Here is a 23,934-nt window from a genome sequence, read left to right as displayed (position 1 = left end):
CCCCTTATTCCTATCCACCCCCCCCAAAAATATATACCCCCGAATCCCTTGAAAACCACCTAACTGCCCTGTAACATATATTTATAGGTCTTTTTTACTTGCATCTAACCATTGGGATGCTTCCTCTGGCGTATTGAAAAAGAGCCGGCTTATTACAGAAGGCTGCTGGGTCACATGTCATGCGAATTTTTTGCGGCTCAAAACGCATCCAATTCGCATATATATATATATATATATATATATATATATATATATATATATATATATATATGTGAACCCAGCCTAATGCCCCATACACACTATCAGTTTCTCTGCTGAGTTTTACCAAACCACAGATTTCCCAAAACCATATAATATGAGGTCAAACCTTAGGAGTTTCAATGTGTATGCAATCAGGCAGACCCTTGCACTACATGATTTTGGTAAATCTGAAGGAAAAAATCAGCAGAAAAACTGATGTGAATGAGGCTTTAGGCCTCTTTCACACGGGGCGGATCAGTAATGATCCGCCCCGTGATGATCCGCTGGCTCAGCGGGGATCGCTCCGTTGTCCCCGCTGAGCCGGCTGCGGACAGGGCGGTCTCCGCACACTGTGCGGGGACCGCCCTGTCAGCTCTCCTCTCTCCTCTATGGGGATCGGATGAACACGGACCATGTGTCCGTGTTCATCCGATCTGCTCTGCAGACGGATAGAAAAATAGGATTTTCCTCCGTCTGCAGAATCGGACTGTTGTGGAGGCGGAGGAAATCGGGTGTCTGCGGATGTTCATCCGCAGACACCCGCTATCCCATAGGGATGAATGTATGCCCGTATTTCATCCGCAAACGGATGGATGAAATACGGACATACCATCCGCATGTGTGAAAGGGGCCTTAGAGTTTCTAAGACAAGTTGAAAAAGAAAATCATTTTTTGGATGATCCAACCTTTTGTCTGCTAAGATGTTTTCCATATATATTCTTATACAGTACTGTCCTTTTTGAATGTTTGTTTGCTGTTAGCATGTGTAATTCATTTGAGAATAAAGTGTGTCGGAGACCTGTTTCTAGCCCATCTTTGCTATGTTGAACAAATAAATGTACACTTATTTAAAAAATAAAGGATTGCATGCTTTATTTTCATGCTGTTGACTTTTTATTACATATTTTAGAAACAAGCCCTCCTTTAAATTAACAAATGAACAGCAGCAAATTATTAACCACGATATCCAACCTGGACAAGTTGTAAAAATCATGGCTTTTGCAGGTAAGACATTGCTAAAGACTATATTGCTTCTGGTAATTTTACCAAAGGTCAGGACATTAGGCTTTGTTCACACCTATGCAGTTTGCTGTTGATCCATTTTTCGTGGTGCATTTTGCATTTTTGCACACGTTTTGCATTTTTATGTTTTGGGTTTTTTTTTTGGCCAATTTGCATTTTTTTTAATCCACCTCACTACATGCTTTTCTGCAGCTTCTCCGTTGAAGTCTATTGAACCAAAAAGTTTTTTGCTTTTAAAGTTCCTGACGTTTTCCAAAAACGCAGTGGCTGAAAAAAGCATACGTGTGAATGTGTCCTGTAGGAAACCACGTTAAATGGACTGTAGTGCGTTTCTGCAAAAAACAATAAAACACGCATAGGTGTGAACAGTGCCTTAGGGTTATGGTGAGAACATATTTATTTTTTATTGCTTTTATCAACCTCAGCCCTTACTTAAAAGAGAAATATGGGAATTAAAAAGAGTTGAAGCTGTTAGAGCTGCAAAGGGTGGGCCAAATCAATATTGTACCCTACGAACTAAGACTGGGATGCCATTAAAGATCAGATTATATAAAAACAATGACAGGGCCTTGAATAAATCAAAAAGTCTAACAATACCAATTCATCCATTGGGACAGGGGGGCCCTTCGCAACTAGGAATACTCTGCTAAACAAAACAGAAGATTGTGGGAAAAACTAAAGTAGCTAGCCCACAGGAAAGAAGTTGCATGAAGAGGACCAGCCGCGGTTTAATTATATCAAAGTGAAAATGGATATAACGTATTTATCGGCGTATAACACGTGCCGGCGTATAACACACACTCCAAGTTTAGGAGGAAATTTTAAGGAAAAAAACTTAGGAGGGAAGTTTAAGGAAAAAAAACGTACATTTAAACTCCCATCAATACAGCCTTATCAGTGTCCATCTGCAGCCTTGTCCATCATTGCAGTCTTGCCCAGTGTCCATCTGCAGCCTTGCCCAGTGCCTTTGCAGCTGCTGATTATTTAAAATTGGTGCCAATCTCCGCTGTGAGCGGAGATGGGCGAGCACCACCGACATACAGAAAGCCGAGTGTACTTGGCTAGACTCGGCTCCTCTCGCAGTCCCGCCCATCTCCGCTGACTGTGAGCGGAGATGAGCGAGCACCGGCGACATACAGAAAGCAGAGTGTATTCGGCTCTGCTCACAGTCAGGGGTGGGACTGCAAGAGGAGTCAAGTCTAGCTGAATACACTCGGCTTTCTGTATCCCGGCGCTCGCTCATCTCTGCTCACAGTCAGCGGAGATGGGCGGGACTGAGAGAGGAGCCGAGTATACTCGGCTTTCTGTATGTTGGCGGCGCTCGCTCATCTCCGCTTACAGTCAGCAGGGATCAGCGTATAACACGCAGACGCGGTTTTCCCCTGATTTTAAGGGGGAAAAAGTGCGTGTACGGTAAATGACTTAATTGGAAAATTTCGATAAATATCAATATATGGCAGGCACATGCGGTCAACACCTCCAAACACCAATACAAAGGTTAAAAAGAGTGGACAACATTGTCACACACACACACACACACACACACACACACACACACACAATTAGCACAGCAGGGCCCCTTCCACACATGCAAGCATACCACATTAAACCACAAGAGTACTTCCAGTTATCACAGCAAAGTAAGGACTGGGTAGGGGGTATCGGGGTTCTCAGCTATACTTGCCTCTTTTGTGGCTATTGTACTCTGGGAACACCACTGGATCCACAACTACCCTGGGCTATAGCCGCCGGCTGTATTACGGGAGCGTGCCCGCAAGTGCTTCTCACCATGCGAGGGAGCTCGCATGAACGTGAGAAGTACTTGCGGGGGGGAAGCAGAGACAGCCGCTGAGGGACCCCAGAAGACCAGGTTCGGGGCCACTCTGCGCAAGACAAGCTGCACAGTGGAGGTAAGTATAACATATATTTTTTATTTTTAGAAAAATAATTCTCTTTACAACCCCTTTAAGAACAATTTCTTTCAATTCACTGGCTCCAATTACCAACAAATAAGAGGCACCGCAATGGGAGCTCCATGGGTGCTAGCCTATGCGTGTCTGCACCTGGGTTGGTGGGGGAGGAGGAGATAGCATATGCCTCGTCAATGTACCTTGGCCACGCACGGTTGTGGCTGAGGTACATTGATGATGTACTTATGCTATGGGATGGCTCTAGAGAAGATTTGGTATGATTCATTGAAGAATTGAATTGCTGCATAATTTATGCAATGGATCCATGTGAAATTTCTTTCCTAGAAGGTCTTTAAGAAACTAACTGCCGTCAATACTCTGCTGTATGCTAGTAGCCACCACCCAAGATCTCTGGTTCAGGGGATCCCGATTGGCCAGTTTCAAAGAATTAAAATAAATTGTTCAACAGAGAAGCAGATGAATGGTATAGGTGCTTCAGAGACGGAGTATTCACACCGTACCCTTCGGAGAGGTGACCCTCTCAAAACCAGAGGGACTTCACTAGAAGTCCCAGATAGTCTGGTGAGGATCATCACAAAGTTTGGAGCTCAGTGGGAAGAAGTGGGAAAAATCCTACAAAACCATTGGCACGTACTTACACAGTTGAGTTGAAAACCATAGTGGGCCCAAGGTATTTTCTTGTAGCTAAACGAGTAAGTAATTTGAATGATACACTAGTCCAATCTGAGTTTGTGAGGACACTAAATAGAAACTGGCTAACAGATCTCCCAGAATTAAAGGGGATGTACCCATGTGGTCACTGTACAATTTGCAGGTATCTGGATTGTTCTGGGGTGTTCACTGGCTCTGATGGCATGAATAAATACTACATTAAGCAATTTATTAACTGTGCTACTATGCAGGTACTGTATAATTTTTGAGTGCCCCTGTAAGAAAATATATGTGGGTAAAACTAAACGTCAATTGTGCATCAGAGGCGGTGAGCACATGAAGAGTATCAATTTGAAGGAGGAAAATCCCATTGGATTGCACTTTGCAGAGTACCACAATGGACGACAACCAAGGGGACTCAAGATAAAGGAATTCTTTCCCCTGAAATTTTTAAACCGCAGAGAAGATTTTGATACATTATTACTGAGAAAGGAAAAATCCTGGCTCTTTATATTAGGATCTTTCGTACCTAAAGGGTTAAATAATGAGCCTCAATGTGTTCCTTGATCTTTGATCCAGTTCAAGGAACACGTTCTTACTTAAACAAATGAATGTTTAAGTAAGAAAAAATAGAGGGTAATTTAAAAATGATTAAATCTCTATGATAAATTGCACCAAGTAAGTTCCCCGGTGTGTAAATGTAATTGAATGTAATTGAGTGAATGAGTGTTTAAATAACAAGTTCAAACAGTTTCTTGTGTGTCTGTGTGTGTGTATATTTATATATGATGCGTTTCACCAGACTGGCGTTGTTTGAAACGTGGTTCCAGCATCCCTAGATGGTTACACGCTGTGACTTGGCAAAGCCTCCAGAGCACACACACTTTACAGTGTGAACAGCGACATGGACAATGGGAACTGAACTTCTCCATACGGGCCGCCATTACTACAGAGATCTGCAATCACTGCATATTGGCAAGTGATTGGAGAAACGGACAAATACAGAGACCCAGTACCATGGAGTGGTAAGAGCCTCCAGGCAGCCCTGTCATTACATATACATCCTCGTGTATCTACCTCATGTATCAGTCCAAGATGCTGTTATGCCGCGTACACACGGGCGGACTGTATGGCGTACTTAGTCCGTCGAAACACATTTCAGCGGACAGTCCGCTCGTGTGTGGGCTTCAGCGGACTTTTTCAGCGTGCAGTCCGGCGTACTAAGAATTTCGGATTTTTCGAAATTCTGTCCGTCGTACTCTCATTTCGGTGGACAATCCCGCCGTGTGTATGCCAGTCCGCCGTACTTTTGAAATGAGCGGACTTTTCCCGCTCGGAGAAAAGTCCGCTCATTTCGAGCGGGTCTCCAGGTAGGCGGGGCCCGCGAGGGAGACGTCGCTGGCCCCGCCGCCTGGTATGGACTTAAAGGGGAACCCCAACGCCGAAAAAAATCGCCGTGGGGGTCCCCCCAAGTCCACAGCAGACCCTTGTCCGAGCACGCTACCCGGCCGGCCAGGAAAGGGGGGCGAGCGAGCGCCCCCCCCCCTCCTGAGCCGTACCAAGCCGCGTGCCCTCAACATAGGGGGGTGCCTTGGGGAAGGGGGGCCGCGCGGCCCCCCCACCCCAAAGCACCTTGTCCCCATGTTGATGAGGACAAGGGCCTCTTCCCGACAACCCTGGCCGTTGGTTGTCGGGGTCTGCGGGCGGGGGGCTTATCGGAATCCGGGAGCCCCCTTTAATAAGGGGGCCCCCGGATACCGGCCCCCCACCCTATGTGAATGAGTATGGGGTACAATGTACCCCTACCCATTCACCTGTAAAAAAAAAGTACAAAAAAAAAACACAACACACGAGATAAAATACTTTATTGCACAGCTCCGGGGGTCTTCCGTCTTCGGGGGTCTTCTCGCCGGACTCCTCCGCTATCTTCTTGTAGCTCTTTTGCTAGCAGAGGAGTCTGGCTTTCTTCCTCGCTGCCGGCCTCTTCTCCCGACTTCGGGGGTCTTCTCGCCGGACTCCTCCGCTATCTTCTTGTAGCTCTTTTGCTAGCGGAGGAGTCCGGCTTTCTTCCTCGCCGCAGGCCTCTTCTCCCGACTTCGGGGGTCTTGTCCCCCTCTTCGGTTCTTCTGCCGGGCCACCGCGCCTTCTTATAGCTCTTTTACAGGCGGTGGCCCGGTCTTCTGTCGCCGCCGCCTTCCGTTCTTCTTCTTCTTCTTCTCCAGGAGATGTTGGCTCGACGCTCTCTCCGGCCACAATGCCAGGGACACACTGCGCGGCCACTTATATAGGGACAAGGGGCGGTGTCACATAGCTTTATGTCACATGGGTTGGTCACATGGGTTGATGTCACATGGGGACTGTGACATCGTAAGGGGGCGGGGTCACCATGTGACACCAACCCATGTGACATAAAGCCATGTGACACCGCCCCTTGTCCCTATATAAGTGGCCGCGCAGTGCGTCCCTGGCATTGTGGCCGGAGAGAGCGTCGAGTCAACATCTCCTGGAGAAGAAGAACGGAAGGCGGCGGCGACAGAAGACCGGGCCACCGCCTGTAAAGAGCTATAAGAAGGCGCGGTGGCCCGGCAGAAGAACCGAAGAGGGGGACAAGACCCCCGAAGTCGGGAGAAGAGGCCTGCGGCGAGGAAGAAAGCCGGACTCCTCCGCTAGCAAAAGAGCTACAAGAAGATAGCGGAGGAGTCCGGCGAGAAGACCCCCGAAGACGGAAGACCCCCGGAGCTGTACAATAAAGTATTTTATCTCGTGTGTTGTGTTTTTTTTTTGTACTTTTTTTTTACAGGTGAATGGGTAGGGGTACGTTGTACCCCATACTCATTCACATAGGGTGGGGGGCCAGTATCCGGGGGCCCCCTTATTAAAGGGGGCTCCCGGATTCCGATAAGCCCCCCGCCCGCAGACCCTGACAACCAACGGCCAGGGTTGTCGGGAAGAGGCCCTTGTCCTCATCAACATGGGGGACAAGGTGCTTTGGGGTGGGGGGGGGGGGCGCACGGCCCCCCCTTCCCCAAGGCGTCCCCCCATGTTGAGGGCACGCGGCCTGGTACGGCTCAGGAGGGGGGGGGCGCTCGCTCGCCCCCCTTTCCTGGCCGGCCGGGTAGCGTGCTCGGACAAGGGTCTGCTGTGGACTTGGGGGGGAACCCCAACGCCGAAAAAAAATCGGCGTGGGGGTCCCCCCCAAGTCCACAGCAGACCCTTGTCCGAGCACGCTACCCGGCCGGCCAGGAAAGGGGGGCGAGCGAGCGCCCCCCCCTCCTGAGCCGTACCAGGCCGCGTGCCCTCAACATGGGGGGGTGCCTTGGGGAAGGGGGGGGCCGCGCGCCCCCCTTTCCTGGCCGGCCGGGTAGCGTGCTCGGACAAGGGTCTGCTGTGGACTTGGGGGGGACCCCCACGCCGATTTTTTTTCGGCGTTGGGGTTCCCCTTTAAGTCCATACCAGGCGGCGGGGCCAGCGACGTCTCCTTCGCGGGCCCCGCCTACCTGGAGACGCGCTCGAAATGAGCGGACTTTCCTCCTCGTGTGTGGGCGAGTCCGTTCATTTCAAAAGTAGGGCGGATAGTACGGCGGACTTAGTACGCCGTATTAGTCGGCTCAAAAAGTGCCGTGTGTGGGCAAGTAGCCCGTTCGGAAAGTTCGACGGACAGTCTGGCGGAAAGTACGCCAGACTAAGTACGCCATACAGTCCGCCCGTGTGTACGCGGCATTAGTATTGACATATAGGGAACTTTTCTGTAGTGGCCATTCAAGTTGGTCCATTCAGAGTGGGATCAAGGTCCTCATCTGCCACATTAAATCTGTCAGTTTGTGATTACTCTCCAAAAGTACTCATACAGCTGACTCATAGGCATGAAGAGACACCAAGTTTGTTTCTGCAAGTAAACGTCTACCGGCTTTGGATGAGGGCTGAGTGTCATATTACCATCCCATATGTTGGGCAGCTAGCCATGTGATTTATCATTTAAGCCTTTTCCAAGGACTGGTTGTGGTATTCAACCAAAACATTCATTCCACTTAATACACTATAGCAGATTCTGCTTATACCAACTGGAGAACTATGGAGGAAATATACAAGTATGGACAGATACGCTATTATATTTGAAAGTAATACTCAGTGCCAATTCTGTCTTAGTCTTATGAAGCCTGTAGCCAGGCTATGTACTATGAGCCAACTGTTAACACACTTCCTATAGGTATACTTAGGCATAGAGTGAAGGACTTCTGGAATTTTCCCAGGTTAGTTGTGGATCCAGTGGTGTCCCCAGCATACAATAGCCACGTAAAAGTATAGCTGGGAACCTCCGATACCCCCTACCCAGTCCTCCCTCTGCTTTGATACCTGGAAGTACTTTTGTGGTTTACTGTGGTATGCTTACATGTGTGGAATGGGCCCTGCTGTGCTGATTGTGTGTGACAACCTTGTCCACTCTTTTTAACCGTTTTTTTTGGTGTTTGGAGGTGTTGGCCGCATGTGTCTGCCACATTTTCATATTTATCAAATTTTTCAATAAAGCTATTTATATCCATTTTCACTTTTATATAATTAAACCGTGGTTGGTCCTCTTCATGCAACTTCTTTCCTCTGGAATAGCTACTGTAGTTTTCACACGATCTTTTGTTTTGTTTAGTGGGATGCCATTAAAGTTCATGTGCATGTAAAGGCAGGCATCCCAATACTTTTCACAATATTGTGTATATCACACTGTAGCCAGAGGGTAACAAACATAATTCCTGGTTCTGCACATCATATCATTGGTGAGAGGTCTGGTTGCCTGGCAAAGGCGTCGCTGAACCCTGCTGATCGGATATATCTGACAGATGTGTCCAATCGGCGAAATAGCTTTGCCATTGATTCTCAGGTTCAGGGCTGGGATCCATGTGGACAATGGAAGTCCCTTATCTATATTCATTAACCCATTGTAAATTCATTTTTTTTTAAAATACCATATTTACCATTATGGGTTACTACTATGTAGTTTTTGTTTAGCTAATCATGGTTTTGCTTGATTTATGACGTCAGATAATGTCAGAAGGTGGGAGATGGCCTCTTACATTTTGTGTGTGGTGGATGTTACTCTAAATGTTTTTGCACCATTGTAAGCACTTTTCACATGACTAAAGAAATGGTCCCCTGTGGCCCCCGAACTCCTTTTTTGCACTCTTTGATCTTTACTTAAGGAACGATGGTGCACTGACAAATATGTATGCTGATCAGTGATGTAACTGGTTCCCAGCTAGTTGTTGCTGCAGCAACAGATTAGTCTCTCATCCTACAGAAAAGTGTGGGACAGGAATGTCGTTTGTCATTTTGTGGTTCAGAAGAAAGGTTCAAGCAGAACTCCAAGAATGAGACAAAATACCTCCCACTCACACTGCAAGAGTTAAATACTTGTTTATTCTAGGAATACAAAGATATAGTGTATTACCTACCTTTTTTCCTGATTCTGGGTCCCTTAATCCATGCGACCAGTGTCCCTGCAGCATCCCCTCTAAGATGCTTTGGGCTGCCTTAGCAGGCTCTCTTCCTCATGTACTGTACAGCAACGTGCATGATGATGATGATGTACTGCACTGTGCATGATGTTGGTGGATTGCCCTAGGGCAGGGGTAGGGAACCTTGGCTCTCCAGCTGTTTTGAAACTACAACTCCCATGAGACATTGCAAGACCCTAGCATGACTGCTAGAGGCAGAGGCATGATGGGATTTGTAGTTTCAAAACAGCTGGAGAGCCGAGGTTCCCTACCCCTGCCCTAGGGCATGGGGACAACGCTGAAGCCTCTGAAACCACAAATAAGGTACTGTATCGCATCATATCTCTGCATCCCTAGACTAAAAACATTTAACACTTGCAGTGTGAAACACCCCACCCAACCCCCTGTAAGAGTAAATTTTTTCTCATTCCCGGAGTTTAGCTTTAATTGCATTGAATGAGGACAACCGCATGTTGATATGAAGTGGTGGGGGTGGACAGCAAGGAGGAATTTCTCTGGTATTGTAGTGCGGGCCTGTTTGTGTGCTGCTAGGTGATGTGTACCTCCACCTCCGGCCTGATCACTTCTGTTAGCGAAGTCCTTTCACAGTTACTGGCCTCCAATGGGGGTTACAGGTATCCCAGCTGCATTATAAGTATTAAGAAATGGTTTTCTTTAGCACTGAATAAAACTCCCCCTATTTTACATGGTCTCTGTGAAATATTATACTTACTTTCACCCTATTGTATTTTACTGTAGGTACTGGAAAGACCTCCACTCTCATTAAGTATGCAGAGAAAAGACCAGGTCTACGTTTTCTCTATGCAACATTCAACAAATCCATTGCAAATCATGCTTTCAACATATTTCCTAAAAATGTCACCTGTAAAACTTTCCATTCACTGGCTTTTCAAGAGACTGGAAAATTGTAAGTTTTTAATGATATAAACGAACAAGTATTTCCTACTGCTGCTGATGATATAAAATTCAAAGTAATTTTCTCACATATACCTTGATAGGTAGTCTATAATTTTCAAGTTCGCATTATACTTTATGAACCAGGTAAAGATAATTTCTGCCAAAAAAAGTTATTGATTTTCTTTTTTTTTCCCAAAGAAAATCAAGGGAAATGGACAAAAGGCAACTTTTTCTAACACCCTAGAGAATAAAATGGCGGTCGTTGTAATACTTTCTGTCATTCCGTATTTGCGCAACGGTCTTACAAGAGCACTTTTTTTGGAAACCATACACTTTTGAATTAAAAAAATAAGGCAACAGTAAAGTTAGCCCAATTTTTTTTATATTGTGAAAGATAATAATACGCTGAGTAAATTGATACCCAACATGTCACACTTCAAAATTGCATCAGCTCGTGGAATGGTGACAAACTTTTACCCTTAAAAATCTCCATAGGTGAAGTTTAAAAAATTCTACAGGTTGCACGTTTTGAGTTAAAGGTCTAGGGCTAGAATTATTGCTCTCGCTCTACCGATCGCGGCGATAACGCACATGTGTGGTTTGAACACCGTTTTTACTATGCGGGCGCTACTTACATATGCATTCGCTTCTGCACGCGAGCTCGGGGGGCGGGGTGTGTTTTAAAAAAAAAAATTCTTATTTATTTTACCTTTTTTTTAATTTTTACAGTTTAAAAAAATAAAAATAAAATTGTGTCACTTTTATTCCTATTACAAGGAATGTAGAAAAAAAAGTATGATAGGACCTCTTAAATATGAGATCTGTGGTCAAAAAGACCTCAGATCTCATATTTACACTAAAATGCCCTTTAAGAGCTATGGGCAGAAGTGACATTTTGGCATCGCTTCCGTCCTGCAATGTCATGGAGACGGGTGGTGGCCATCTTCCCCTCACTTGTCTCCATGCCACTGACGTGAAAGGACTAGATCGCCTCCGGCGCTGCCGACGGCTCCAGTGAGCCGCGGAGGGCACCGGAGTGTGGTGGGAGGGGTGGGCCTCTCCCGCTGCCGATAAAAGTGATCTCGCAAGGAATCCACCGCAGATACCACTTTTATCTTGTAGCCGACCACCGACTGAAGGCTAGAATACCGGGGGTTATGCTGCCATAACAACGATATCTGTCCTCAAAGTAAGGATGTATATCAGTGGTCAGCAAGTGGTTAAAGTGGATGTAAACCTGATTCGTGAAATCTGACCTGAGGACAAATATCTGCAGTGTTTTCTTATCTCTCTCCAAAGTCATGTAGCTTTCTCCTGCTCCATTCTTCTGTTAGCAGCATGATAACTTTTGACAAGTTCTGTGATAAAACCAGGCTTTGTGTCAGGGCAGGTGATGTAAATAGATTAAAATTAAATTAGAAGACAGCTAGCCAATTCACTTCACAGCTCTTCAAGTCTCTGCCTATGTGGTTGGGGGTGTACCTTTCCTCCAATCAGCTGTCTCACACTGTATGGCAAGACTCTCCCCTGTAAAACCTATGTAGGGAGATTTGTATCATGTGAGGCTGTTCACTTCACTGGGTATATTCTTTAGAAAGTTCAATTCCTGTTAGGAGATTTTCTCTTCATGATTAGCAGTGAGTGAAGCCTGGACATACAGCCAAGACAGCTGATTGGAGGAAAAGCGCACACACTCCCTCTCCTCATAGGTAGAGACTTTTAGAGCTGTTCCTTGAATAGTTCAGCTCTGTGCTAGTCTATTTATAGCATCTTCCCCAACACAAAGCTCAGGCTGCTTTCATCCCCTGACCAGAACTTGTCAGATGTTATCAGGCTGACAACAGAAAAAAGTCCAAAAATAAGTGTATATTCCACCACCTAGTTACTGGATGGAGGATTTTCAGTGGCACACCACATACAGTAGTCAGGGACTCTTACCAGTTGGTTTGGACACCTATCACTAGAATGGTCAAACAGGCAAGCAGAATAACCTCTGTTGGGTTGTAAGAACCTAGCCTCCAAGGGCAATAGGATGGCGGATGAATCTTTCACAGTAGTCACCCCTTATAGCAGGACCTCCCAATCATCCAAGGGCAGAAGATATTCATACAAAAAAAGAAGTAGGGACAGTAGGATCACCCTTTACTACGATGAAGCATCGGTCTTACAAAATCTATACAGAATACAGGTATCCTGCCAGCACTGCAGATCCTCACCGCTAGTCTTTGGTCCCATGCAGGGGCTAGGCTCTTCCAAGTAGGGGTGCAAGGACAGACCACAACAAATGGATCTTTTCTGATCTGTTAAAGTTATACAGTGACTAACCACTTCAATACTGGGCACTGTCACCCAGGCCAATTTTTAGCTTTCAGAGCTGTTGCACTTTGACATTTGCGCACTGTACCCAAAGAACATTTCTATAATTTTTTTTGTTCACACTAATAGAGCTTTCTTTGGTGGTATTTAATCACCACTGTTTTTTTTTCTGCAAAACAAACTAAAAATGACCAAAAATGTTGAAAAAAAAAAAAGTTTGTTTTTTAGTTTCTGTTATAAAATTTTGCGAATAAGTAATTTTTCGCCTTCACTGATGTGCGCTGACGAGGCTGCACTGATAGGCGGTACTGATGGGGCTGCAATGATAATTGGGACGCTGATGATCAGTGTACATTTCTCCTGTCAGACTTGCTGGTTACCAGCTCTCCTCTTTATTTACATGTGGTCAGCTGTGATTGGACAAAGCTAATCACATGGTAAAGAGCTGCTGTTATTTGCCCTTCACTGCGATCTGTGATGTACAAAGTGTCCAAAGAACACAGCGATCACAGAGCATGCCCCAGGGGGAAGTGGTTTTGGAAAGAAGTCCATGGACGCCCTTCTCGGAAAATGGAGTCGGGCCGTAGCCATCTTTCGTCTTTTCTGATTGTCTGCATGCTTTCACAATTTTATTTTTTTTAAGGAAACCCCCTAGCCCACCTATTTCACCCCCTGTTCAAAAAAAAGCCTAGTAGGCCTAAATTTCAGCCCTCTTGAAAAATGTCCTAATAATGTGCAATGGTTAACAAGACTCCATGAGATTATGACAATGGAAGACCTAATATTGTCTTGGAAAGGCACAAATGTAAAAATAATTACCGTATTTGCCGGCATATAAGGCGACTGGGCGTATAAGACGACCCCATATTTTTCAAGTGAAAACATAGGTTTTGGGCAATACTAGTGGTATAAGACTACCCCCCTTCTGAGGCAACACCATTTAAAAAAAACACAAAGCAATAATGCCAACTACTCATCCGCCATGCTGTGATATGTCATAAAGTAAATCAAACAATAATAACACAAACAGAGATCTATTGAATGCCACAACTCTGGAAAGTAGAATTTTTTACTAACCAAACCTATACCACTTTTGGGTTACATTCTATGGGAATTGTCCACCAAAATGCATTTAATAACCCCCCCTGTCATATGTCCCAGATTTACCTGTCCCTCTTGGGTGCCTGGGACCTCAAAGGCAAATAGCAGGATGTATAGTAGTAGATCAGTGAATGGATTTACCCAGGGAAGTGAGCGGTGTATTATTTTAATGAATGCAACGCCTGCTTGGATTGGCAGAGGCTGTAGCATCATCAGCCCTTGCCTCTCTCTCTCTAAGCCAATCCGAGCAGGCTACATTGGCAGAGGTTGTTACTCCAATCCAAGCAGGCTCTGTATTCATTAATAGAATACATCGCTCGCTGGGATTGGCTCAACGGCGTATACTGTTTGTAGCTGAAGCCACATACAGTATTAGCAGACATTTGGGGGCTGACATCCATTGGGCAGCATTGTATACCTGTATACCCGGCGTATAAGACGACCCCCGATTTTTGGGCATTTTTTTTTAAGTGTAAAAGGTAGTCTTATACGCTAGAAAATACAGTAGTTCTACTGGATTAACAAACCTCCCCTAAATATTGGCCCCACCTCAATTATACCACTTACTGGGGGGAAACCTCCTCCTTGGATGTACCCTAAGGCTGACCCCAGGACCTCCACATCATTCTTCCAATTCTCAGCCCATTCCCCCCCCCCACTTCCTCGCCATCTCTCACACCCTACATCTCCCTTGTAAACAAAAAGTAAAAAAGACCACAAACAATAAAACAAATGTATTCTTCCTCAGTTGACTGCAGTACAAGTTGAATATATAATCTTTACACATACTGCTGATGTACTTTTCTTTTATTTTCTATCTTGCCATTGGATGGCCTCTGGTGTGTTATCTGGTATTGTTCTCAATTGTGTATTGCCATCCAGTGTGAACTAAGATATCCCTATTGGAGCTTCTTGCTATTTCACATTCTTAGAGCCTTTAAAATGAAAAATTATGTTACATTGGTGCAGGCCATACACAGTTCGTGTCTCGAGTGGTTCAGCAGGAACCTGTCGAGATTCAAACCATGTGCGGGAAGGCTGAATGTACCAAGTTAATTGATTAATTAACTTGTGTACAACAAGTTGGATTTTATGCACGATCATCGCTAGCTGCCAGGGTGGGCAGCTTCCCCCGCAAGGAGGAATACCATGGCTCAGCAGGAGGTATTCCCCTGTCAGCATTGTCTGCGTTGATGGGTCAATCAAGTGAATTTACAGATTGCAAGGAAGAAATTTGCACCTAGTATGGCCAGCTTTACTCACCTGATCCATTCCTCTACAGTGGTGTGAAAAAGTGTTTGCCCCCTTCCTCATTTCCTGTTCCTTTGCATGTTTGTCACACTTAAGTGTTTCGGAACATCAAACCAATTTAAACAATAGTCAAGGACAACACAAGTAAACACAAAATGCAATTTGTAAATGAAGGTGTTTATTATTAAAGGTGAAAAAAAATCCAAACCATCATGGCCCTGTGTGAAAAAGTGATTCCCCCCCTTGTTAAAACATACTATAACTGTGGTTGTCCACACCTGAGTTCAATTTCTCTAGCCACACCCAGGCCTGATTATTGCCACACCTGTTCACAATCAAGTCATCACTTAAATAGGAGCTGCTTGACACAGTAAGGTCCACCAGAAGATCCTTAAAAGCTACACATCATGCCGAGACCCAAAGAAATTAAGGAACAATTGAGAAAGAAAGTAATTGAGATCTATCAGTCTGGAAAGGGTTATAAAGCCATTTCCAAAGCTTTGGGAATCCAGCGAACCACAGTGAGAGCCATTATCCACAAATGGCGAAGACATGGAACAGTGGTGAACCTTCCCAGGAGTGGCCGGCTGCCCAAAATTACCTCAAGAGCGCAGCGACGACTCATCCAAGAGGTCACAAAAGACCCCGCAACAACGTCCAAGGAACTGCAGGCCTCACTTGCCTCAGTTAAGGTCAGCGTTCATGCCTCCACCATCAGGAAAAGACTGGGCAAAAATGGCCTGCATGGCAGAGTTCCAAGGAGAAAACCACTGCTGAGCAAAAAGAACATCAAAGCTCGTCTCAATTTCTCCACAACACATCTTGATGATCCCCAAGACTTTTGGGACAACATTCTGTGGACCGATGAGACAAAAGTGGAACTCTTTGGAAGGTGTGTGTCCAAGTATATCTGGCGTAGAAGAAACACTGCATTTCATAAAAAGAACATTATACCAACAGTAAAATATGGTGGTGGTAGTGTGATGGTCTGGGGCTGTTTTGCTGCTTCAGGACCTGGAAGACTTGCCGTGATAAAAGGAACTATGAATTCTGCTGTCTACCAAGAGATCCTGAAGGAGAATGTCCGACCATCTGTTCGTGTACTCAAGCTGAAACGAACTTGGGTTCTGCAGCAGGACAATGATCCTAAACACACCAGCAAGTCCACCACCGAATGGCTGAAGAAAAACAAAATGAAGACTTTGGAGTGGCCTAGCCAAAGTCCTGACCTGAATCCTATTGAGATGTTGTGGTATGACCTTAAAAAGGCCGTTCATGCTCGAAAACCCTCTAATGTAACTGAATTAGGACAATTCTGCAAAGATGAGTGGGCCAAAATTCCTCCAGGACGCTGTAAAAGCCTCATTGCACGTTATCGCAAACGCTTGGTTGCAGTTGTTGCTGCTAAGGGTGGCCCAACCAGTTATTAGGTTTAGGGGGCAATCACTTTTTCACACAGGGCCATGATGGTTTGGATTTTTTTTCCCCTTTAATAATAAACACCTTCATTTACAAATTGCATTTTGTGTTTACTTGTGTTGTCCTTGACTATTGTTTAAATTGGTTTGATGTTCCGAAAAACTTAAGTGTGACAAACATGCAAAGGAACAGGAAATGAGGAAGGGGGCAAACACTTTTTCACACCACTGTATATTCGCATACATATTAGCAATTCAGTTCATGCTGCAAAACTCCTACTGACTTTTTATTTCTGGTTCAGACTTGACTGTCTGCAACATACTTAGCTGGGTAAAAGCTAGACACAGGACCAAAAGATTCCTAATTTTGGCATTTGTGTTGTAGACACATTTGGAATGCCATCAAATGACCACCTTAGATGTGTTTGCATTTTTCTAAGACTCTAAGCGTTCATATTACATGTCTGTTGTATTTACATATAGTTCTCAATGGAGCCCATACTATTGGCATGTATTATAAAATTAAGACGTAGAATATGTGCTCTGGATTGTGGCAGTCTCTGCATCCAGACAGAGTGGAACAATTTTAGTTTAACTAAATGGATGATTTTGCTGTGCTACAGTCTCTGTTTTTGTCTCACAGATATTCTCAAAGACAGAAGATAAACCCCTCTGGACTTACAGCGTACACTGTCAATTTCGTTCTTCCTGAAGGCCAGGCTGGCTTTGTCAGAGCAAAACTAGTTGTCAAGACTTTAGGGAATTTTTTCGCTTCTGCAGACTGTGAAATTGAGGTAGAGCATGTTCCAATATGGTACAAAAATAATCGTGGAGAACGAGAGATGGTCCCTCCAGACCTACAGCAGGTGACTATTTTATATATTTATCTGGCAGATAGGATCGGATGGAAACAGACAGATGGTCGGTTTCCATCTGATTGCCCCATAGGCGAGAGCGGGCTGCGTTATAATGTCCGCTCTGCATAGCGGATAGCAGGATCAACAGTGAGATCCCCACTGAGCAAGCTAAACAAGCTTCACAGAGGCATCCATGTAAGGGGCCTAAAAAAAGATATAGAGAAACGAGATTTAACGAACATTCTAAGGGATAAGTTCACTTTTTAGAAAAAAATAATAAATGCACATTTTTGTGCAGGTAAAAAATGTGCATTTATTTATTTTTTGGGATCCTGTAAAGCACTGCACCAGCAATGAACAGATCACTGATGCCACGCAGGTCTCCAGCAGATCTGTCATTGTATCTGTGTGCCAGTACAGGCAAGTAGATACAATCTGACAAGAGGAGACAATGCACTCCACAGTGCCGTGGTAGTTCATTGAAAACTACAAGTCAACAGGCGCAAAGGCTGCCGGTAGTTTTCAAGATACTAGTGCCAACTCACCTGGCTGATCCCGCCAGGAAGCCGACACTGCACACCACTAATCACAGGCAGTGCGGCATTTCCCAGTCCGCAGCTATAGAGGCCGGGAAATGTCTCACTGTCTGTGATTATCAGTGTGCAGTGTCGGCTTCCTGGCGGGATTGGGCAGAGGGATTGGGACTAGAATCCCGAACACGCTTGAGCTTATCTTTAGCTGCCAAACCTTGTAGCTTTCCATTCACAGGACACTGTGAATGCATAAAGCAGGCTGGCAGGCGGAGTCTCGCTCGACCATGTGTTTGTTTTAGGGCTGTTACTGCTTAAAATTATAATCAATTTTTTTTTAATCAATTACCGACTAATTTAGATTAATTATAATACACATACAAACCAATTACTTTTAGCTGATCTCCTTGCATTGCAACTCTGCATTAGTCAGTGGTAAATATGGTATACACTATATACAATCACCCGACACTAGTTAGTTTCCACAATCCATGACTTAACTTCACAGTTCACACAAATACGTTTTAAATTCAAACTGTAGCACTGACGTAAGTCATTTTCTTTATTAAACTTTAAGAAAAATTTAGAAAGTTAGTTTAACTTTAATTATAAAACGTATCTAGTATATTGACTGTCAGTCACTTTATAGTAGGCAAGTAGGCATCACTTTAGCCAGTCACGCAGACATACCAGAGTGTTTTACTTTTTGTTGTTTTTTTTGCAACAATGTTAAAAACTGAGGTTATCAAATTTGCCTACACTTAGCTCACTAAATGATCCCAGTTAACCACATCCATATTTACCATCACTGTCCAGGCTGTCCGGTGACGTCACGAACATCGACGTCACCGGACTCCTCCCCCCTTCCCTTCATTAGACGGAGGCAATTGGGGAAGGGGGGAGGAGTTCGGTGACATCGATGTCCGTGACGATGTCCGGTGTGCTGACCAAAGGAGAAAGTAGAGTGAGCAGAACCCATGATTATTTAGTATATTGCTGCTTTCTTATTGTCCAGTAAGCAGGCTATGTGCAGGAAGGTGATTCTTTATAACTCTGAGTGCTCATTCAGATGAGCAGCTGCCCTTGTCACCCCTCTGAAAGCAAATGTGGGTCGAGAGACAGGTTGTCTTTTAAATGTTAGAAATCCAAAATCTTACAGTTGTAAATGGGAACACAAGTTCTGTCAATTAAACTCTATTTTCTCTAACTTCCTGTTCTGTCTTCACAACAGAAAATGGGAAATCGCTCAAATAGGAGACAGACAGCAAAATATAAACTGTCCAGTTTTAACCTATTTCTAGTCTATCCTAAATTGAACAAAAAAAATTGGGTCTACACACACACAAAAATGACTGGACATGATTTAAATCCATAGCAGACGTGTATATTTTATCTATGTAGTTAGAGGTTTGTCTGGAGTCTAAAATTGAATACATTAGCATGGTGTCAATTGAGCTGACTTTGATTTTTTTTTTTTTATGTGTGAATATGTTCATAAATAGATTTTTTTTTATCTGTAGTTTACAGTTAGTGAAGCAAACCGGATTTGGAAAAGAATGAAAAGTCTTGAAGAAACCAGGGAGCTTGCTTACAAAATGACACATGATGGTGAGATCTTCTGATTCTCTATATGATTTATTCGTAGACATTTTTTAAAAATAAAGACTATGGGGTCACTAAGCATTAAATGACGACTAATCCTGTGCAGTAAAATACTGCATGCGGAAACAATTGTGCAATCATTCAATTCACTAAGAATTTGTAGTTCAATACCGCATGTGGTATTTGTTTGATTGAGCTGGTTGCTAAGGAGCGGGCCACCGCATCCTTAACAACCAATGACTCATCAGTGTCAGCGGGCTTCCCCACTAACCGCTGATTTAAAAATAAAAATGACAATTAAAAATTGCGAAAAAAAACGGCATGGGGTCCCTCCCAAAATCCATACCGGACACTTATCCGAGCATGCAACCTTGCAGGTCAGGAAAGGGAGCGGACCACCACTTCCTCCAACGCTGGCTGCTTCCATTTTGTTGGCTCCTGCTGTCTGCAATTTCCTATATAGCCATGGAGCGTGGCCATCCGGTGACGTCACCTAGGATTAGAACTCGTATTGGGTTTTTACTACTATTCTGGAATCTGTTAGATATCCACCTTCACTTCCTGTCTTGCTGATAATGGTTTCACCAGAAAAAAAAGTAACAAAAAAATTTGTAACCAGGATTAAATAATCTGGGCACTGTACTGAAGTGCTAGCCTTCTACTAAAGAAAAAAAGGAAAAGGCATTTTTTTCTTTCTCATCCATTGAGGACACAAAGTCTTAAACCAATTGTACTGCTGCCTACAGGAGGATTTAACACTGGAAACACAAAAAGCGCACCAGCCCAGGGTATAATGCTCCCTACTAGTATTTTATTCCATTTTTTGCTAGGGTCCAAGGAAACGGGTGCCTTTTTTTCAGCTCTGCTGTTTTTAAGACTACCCCTTTGATTTTCTAGCAAATTCTTTTTTTCAATTAAGACTCTTCTCTATACCGCTGCTAGAGGTTTTCCCACTGGTTTGCACCTATCTGGCACGATTGTCCCCAGCCTGTCTCTTGGTCCAGATTACATCCATACTATGCTGTACAGGATGTTGTGGAGATAGCCTGGAAGTAACCATCATGCACTTGGCTCCATGTGGGGCAGTCTCCGTTCTGATTTAGTTAGCTGTGGAGCGCTTTCCAGAGTCCCTGGCATTGCCTCTGCACTTGTGGTATTCTGAAAAAGTATTGCATGCACTGAGTGCTTTCTTTCCCACCATACAGCATCAAGGAAGCATCTCCCTCCTGCTGCATCAAATGCAAGGAGCCATGTAGGACTTTTGATTTGTTCCTACTGCCTGCCTACATTGATTTTGGTCACCTTTTGGCCTTCTGACTCTCTTGTCACCGACACTCGTCGGTTAACAGCTGTCTGGGTTTCGTGAGTATTTGAGACTTTACCTCTTGCCCTGAGGCTTTACAATGTCTAACTATGCTGCAGCCACAATATCACAAAATACATTTCCCAGCACACTTATTGGCTAGCCTGAAAACAAACCAAATTGACCCTGTCTAAAAATTCAAGTTAAAACCAGAATGTTCTTTTCACACATTTGAAAATATTTGTGGAAGCCCAAGTGCCCTCGTCAAGGCTCCTCTGTATACTGTGGTTTTGGGAGTTGAAACATGTACAGCAGTACACAATAGCAGCATGTTTGTAGGCCAGCTGGTAAGTGTGCTGGGAAATTTTTGTTTGTGATGTGCGTTGCCCTTCCACGCACACCTTTTGTACATTGGATGCCTTCAGCTGCCATTGTGCTCTTACTGGGCGTCCAATATGTCCCTGTGCCTTTTAAGGCTTAGTTCACACTGATGCGACAATCGTTCCAACTTTGAAGCACTTGTCGCATCAGTTGGACCCCATCCTGTGCAATGGAACTGTTCTAATTGGTGCAACTTCAGTCGCTCTGACTTAGAAAAAGGTTTCTGCACTACTTTTGGTCCGACTTTGGTACGACTTGCATTGACTTTTGTTAAAGAAGTCGCATGCAAGTTGTGCTGGGGTCCGACTTCAAAGTCGGGGGGCATTGTGAACCCGGGCTCAGAGGTAGGCTCTCTCCAGGCAAACCTGCTCTTAATTTATCCACTGTGTCCCATTTCTAGATGACTAATTCGAAACAGATTAGGACATATGCGACTTTCCAGGTGTCATATAGATGTATTACATATGAACATTATATCTTCTTAAAAATCTTTCATGCTACTGGTAAATGTTAAAAAACATGTTTAAAACAAAGGCAGGTGTACTTTTCTTGAAAAGCCTTTTAAGGACTAAGTATATGCAAGAAAATACTTAATATTCAACTCTCAAATATCAACCTGGTTACCCCACCTCTCAGAGCATTACCTACAGTATAATAATATATTCATTTGTTCTTCCATGCTGATAGTAGTGATGGGGCCCAGGCAAGTTCAGTATGTTTTTCAAGTCTGTTAACTCACTTCATCGGGAACTGTGAAAATGGGGATTTGAACAATCAATCAGCTGAATGATCAAGGTATCCATCCAGAAATATTGAATTTTTTTTTTTTTAAATAGCTTTTTTGTTCATGATGTAAATCCTGCAGTATGGCCTTTAAAGTCTTATCTGCAAGTGGATACCAGCACTTCAAAGAATCGTGCCTTGTTCTACTCTTTTAGTATGTAATCCAGGATTCATTGCTGTTAATGTGAACAGAGCTGCTCCAACTACTGCAGCCAATCAACTGGTGACTCTATATAAACTGCTGTTAATGTGTTCAAACTGCAAATGTTGACTACGCCTGCAGATAAGTACTGAAGCTAACCAATGGTGACTCTGTGTATGTAATGAATCCTTAGGCTAAGATATCCTTCCAGAGAAGAGGAGCGTATAGGGAAACTCCACGATTTTACCCTGGCTGCATCTCTAGGTGACTTAGACATACCATCATTCAAGCTTATGGTTTCAAGGATCGGGTTCCCCCTTTCCATTTAAGGCTCACTCCACAAGGGCTTTAAGCTCCTTTTGGACTTTTTGTCACAGACCTCTTTTACAGATTTCATGTGTTTTCTGATGTGGACTCAATTTGTAAGGTCCTTCGGGGGCTCTTTGAGCTGTAGTTAGTCCCTATTTCTTGCAAGATCAAAGCATTCTGGCGCAGGCACTATGTGAAGGGACAGCTAAAAAAGGTATACACCAAGTGGACCACAAAGTCCATGGTTAGTACCAAAAAGAGTCTATATACAAAGTGCCTATGATGTGGGGCACTGGCAGCTGCTATCCTCAGAGTTGAGCCAGCCAATTTCTTGTTGGGCTTGTTAGTGTTTGTGTGCTGTTTTTTACCCCTCATTTGGACTGCTTTTGGATGTCCTGAGAGTTTAAGACTTTCTGTGTCCCTCAGTTAGTGAGAGAGAACATTTCACAGTTCTCCTTTTCTTGGAGTCCATTGAGGGACATCAGTCCCAACCCTCTGTGTTCATGGTTCTCCTCTTGGTACTGCTTGGCTACAAAACTGAGACCTGTTGGTAGAAGGAGGCAAACTACCCTCAGCCGAACTACAGGTTTTCTGTTCGGCAGCTTATGTTACTCCAGTGAGTAGCAAAATAAACTGAAGGTTTAAGACTTCCCCAGTGGGCTCCAAGAAATAGATTTCTCCAAGAAGTGGAGTGGGCTCCAAGAAACGGTAAGTAATTCTGTTTGTATTGCTATTGGAGAATTATTTATACTTCTGTTTAGTGGAGTGTTGTCATTAGAACAGGTTTATTTTTCATCGCTCCTGGAGCTCTACAATTTGTAAAAACCTACTTTAACAATGTCAGAATGTTATGGCGCAGATAATGATTAGCTATATGCATGGGAAATTGTACACTAAGAAGCTAGTTATGGTTGCACTTTTTTTTTCACACACAGGCTATCTGAAGTTGTGGCAGCTCCGTAAGCCCAATCTCTCTTCATCCTACGATGTTATATTTATTGATGAAGCGCAGGACTGCACACCATGTAAGTTAAGCTCCATGTTCAGATTGTTTTTTCATCAGCCCCAGTACCAAGCCTGAGCACCTCTGCAAAAAGTGAAGACCAATAAATATCTCTTCTAATGCATATTTATAGGTTGGACTTGATGGAATATGCTTATATTTATAGGTTTGACTTGATGGACTATGTAACTATATCTAAAACCAAAAACAAAATGTAATCTATTGTAGTTTATCATTTCTTAGATGTGGTGGCTGCATTGGTTTTATTTGTCCAGGCTTTTTCTAATTTATTTCCACCTAGTGATTTTGTGATCACCACCTATAAAATCTAATCGAAACCCTTGCTGATCTAGGGAAACTCTGTTCGGTTACTAGGCTACTCTCCTGATTAGGTCTACAAATATGTCTTCGTTTTCATGCTACATTACATTGCAAATGGGGGAATTGGCAATGTACAGGATATAAACTTGAAAGGAAGATAAAGCAGTTTTTTTACTGTTAACTCACAGGAAGTAATTGTGTCACTGCATTTCTGGCAAGAGCAATAGGTATTTTTAGTATTTACTGAAAACGCTCTTAGCCTGAAAAAGACGTTGTTTTGTTTGTGATTTTTATGCTTTGTATTTTTCTGCATTGCGCTCTGCTGAGCTAATTAGGTTTGCTGTTTTATACTTTGTATGCAAATTTAA

At 43.9% G+C, this 23,934-nt stretch overlaps 1 protein-coding gene across 2 annotated transcripts in view; it reads left to right on the top strand.

Moving 5' to 3' along the window:
- FBH1 (F-box DNA helicase 1) overlaps window positions 1–23,934 on the top strand; it is a 132,887-nt gene that overhangs the window by 68,146 nt on the left and 40,807 nt on the right. For both annotated transcript variants that reach the window (XM_077469434.1, XM_077469435.1), the window contains 5 exons: window positions 1,151–1,245; window positions 10,091–10,259; window positions 16,979–17,201; window positions 19,243–19,330; window positions 23,178–23,267. In XM_077469434.1, coding sequence (XP_077325560.1) covers window positions 1,151–1,245; window positions 10,091–10,259; window positions 16,979–17,201; window positions 19,243–19,330; window positions 23,178–23,267 — 665 coding nt within the window. The remainder of the gene's footprint in view (window positions 1–1,150; window positions 1,246–10,090; window positions 10,260–16,978; window positions 17,202–19,242; window positions 19,331–23,177; window positions 23,268–23,934) is intronic.

The sequence above is a fragment of the Lithobates pipiens genome, unplaced genomic scaffold (genome assembly GCF_037356315.1).
Source record: "Lithobates pipiens isolate NorthernLeopardFrog02 unplaced genomic scaffold, aLitPip1_a1.2 Scaffold_8, whole genome shotgun sequence".
Taxonomy (NCBI): Eukaryota; Metazoa; Chordata; class Amphibia; order Anura; family Ranidae; genus Lithobates; species Lithobates pipiens.
The sequence above is the reverse complement of the archived record's forward strand: the minus strand, read 5'-3'. Positions and strand labels throughout refer to the sequence as shown.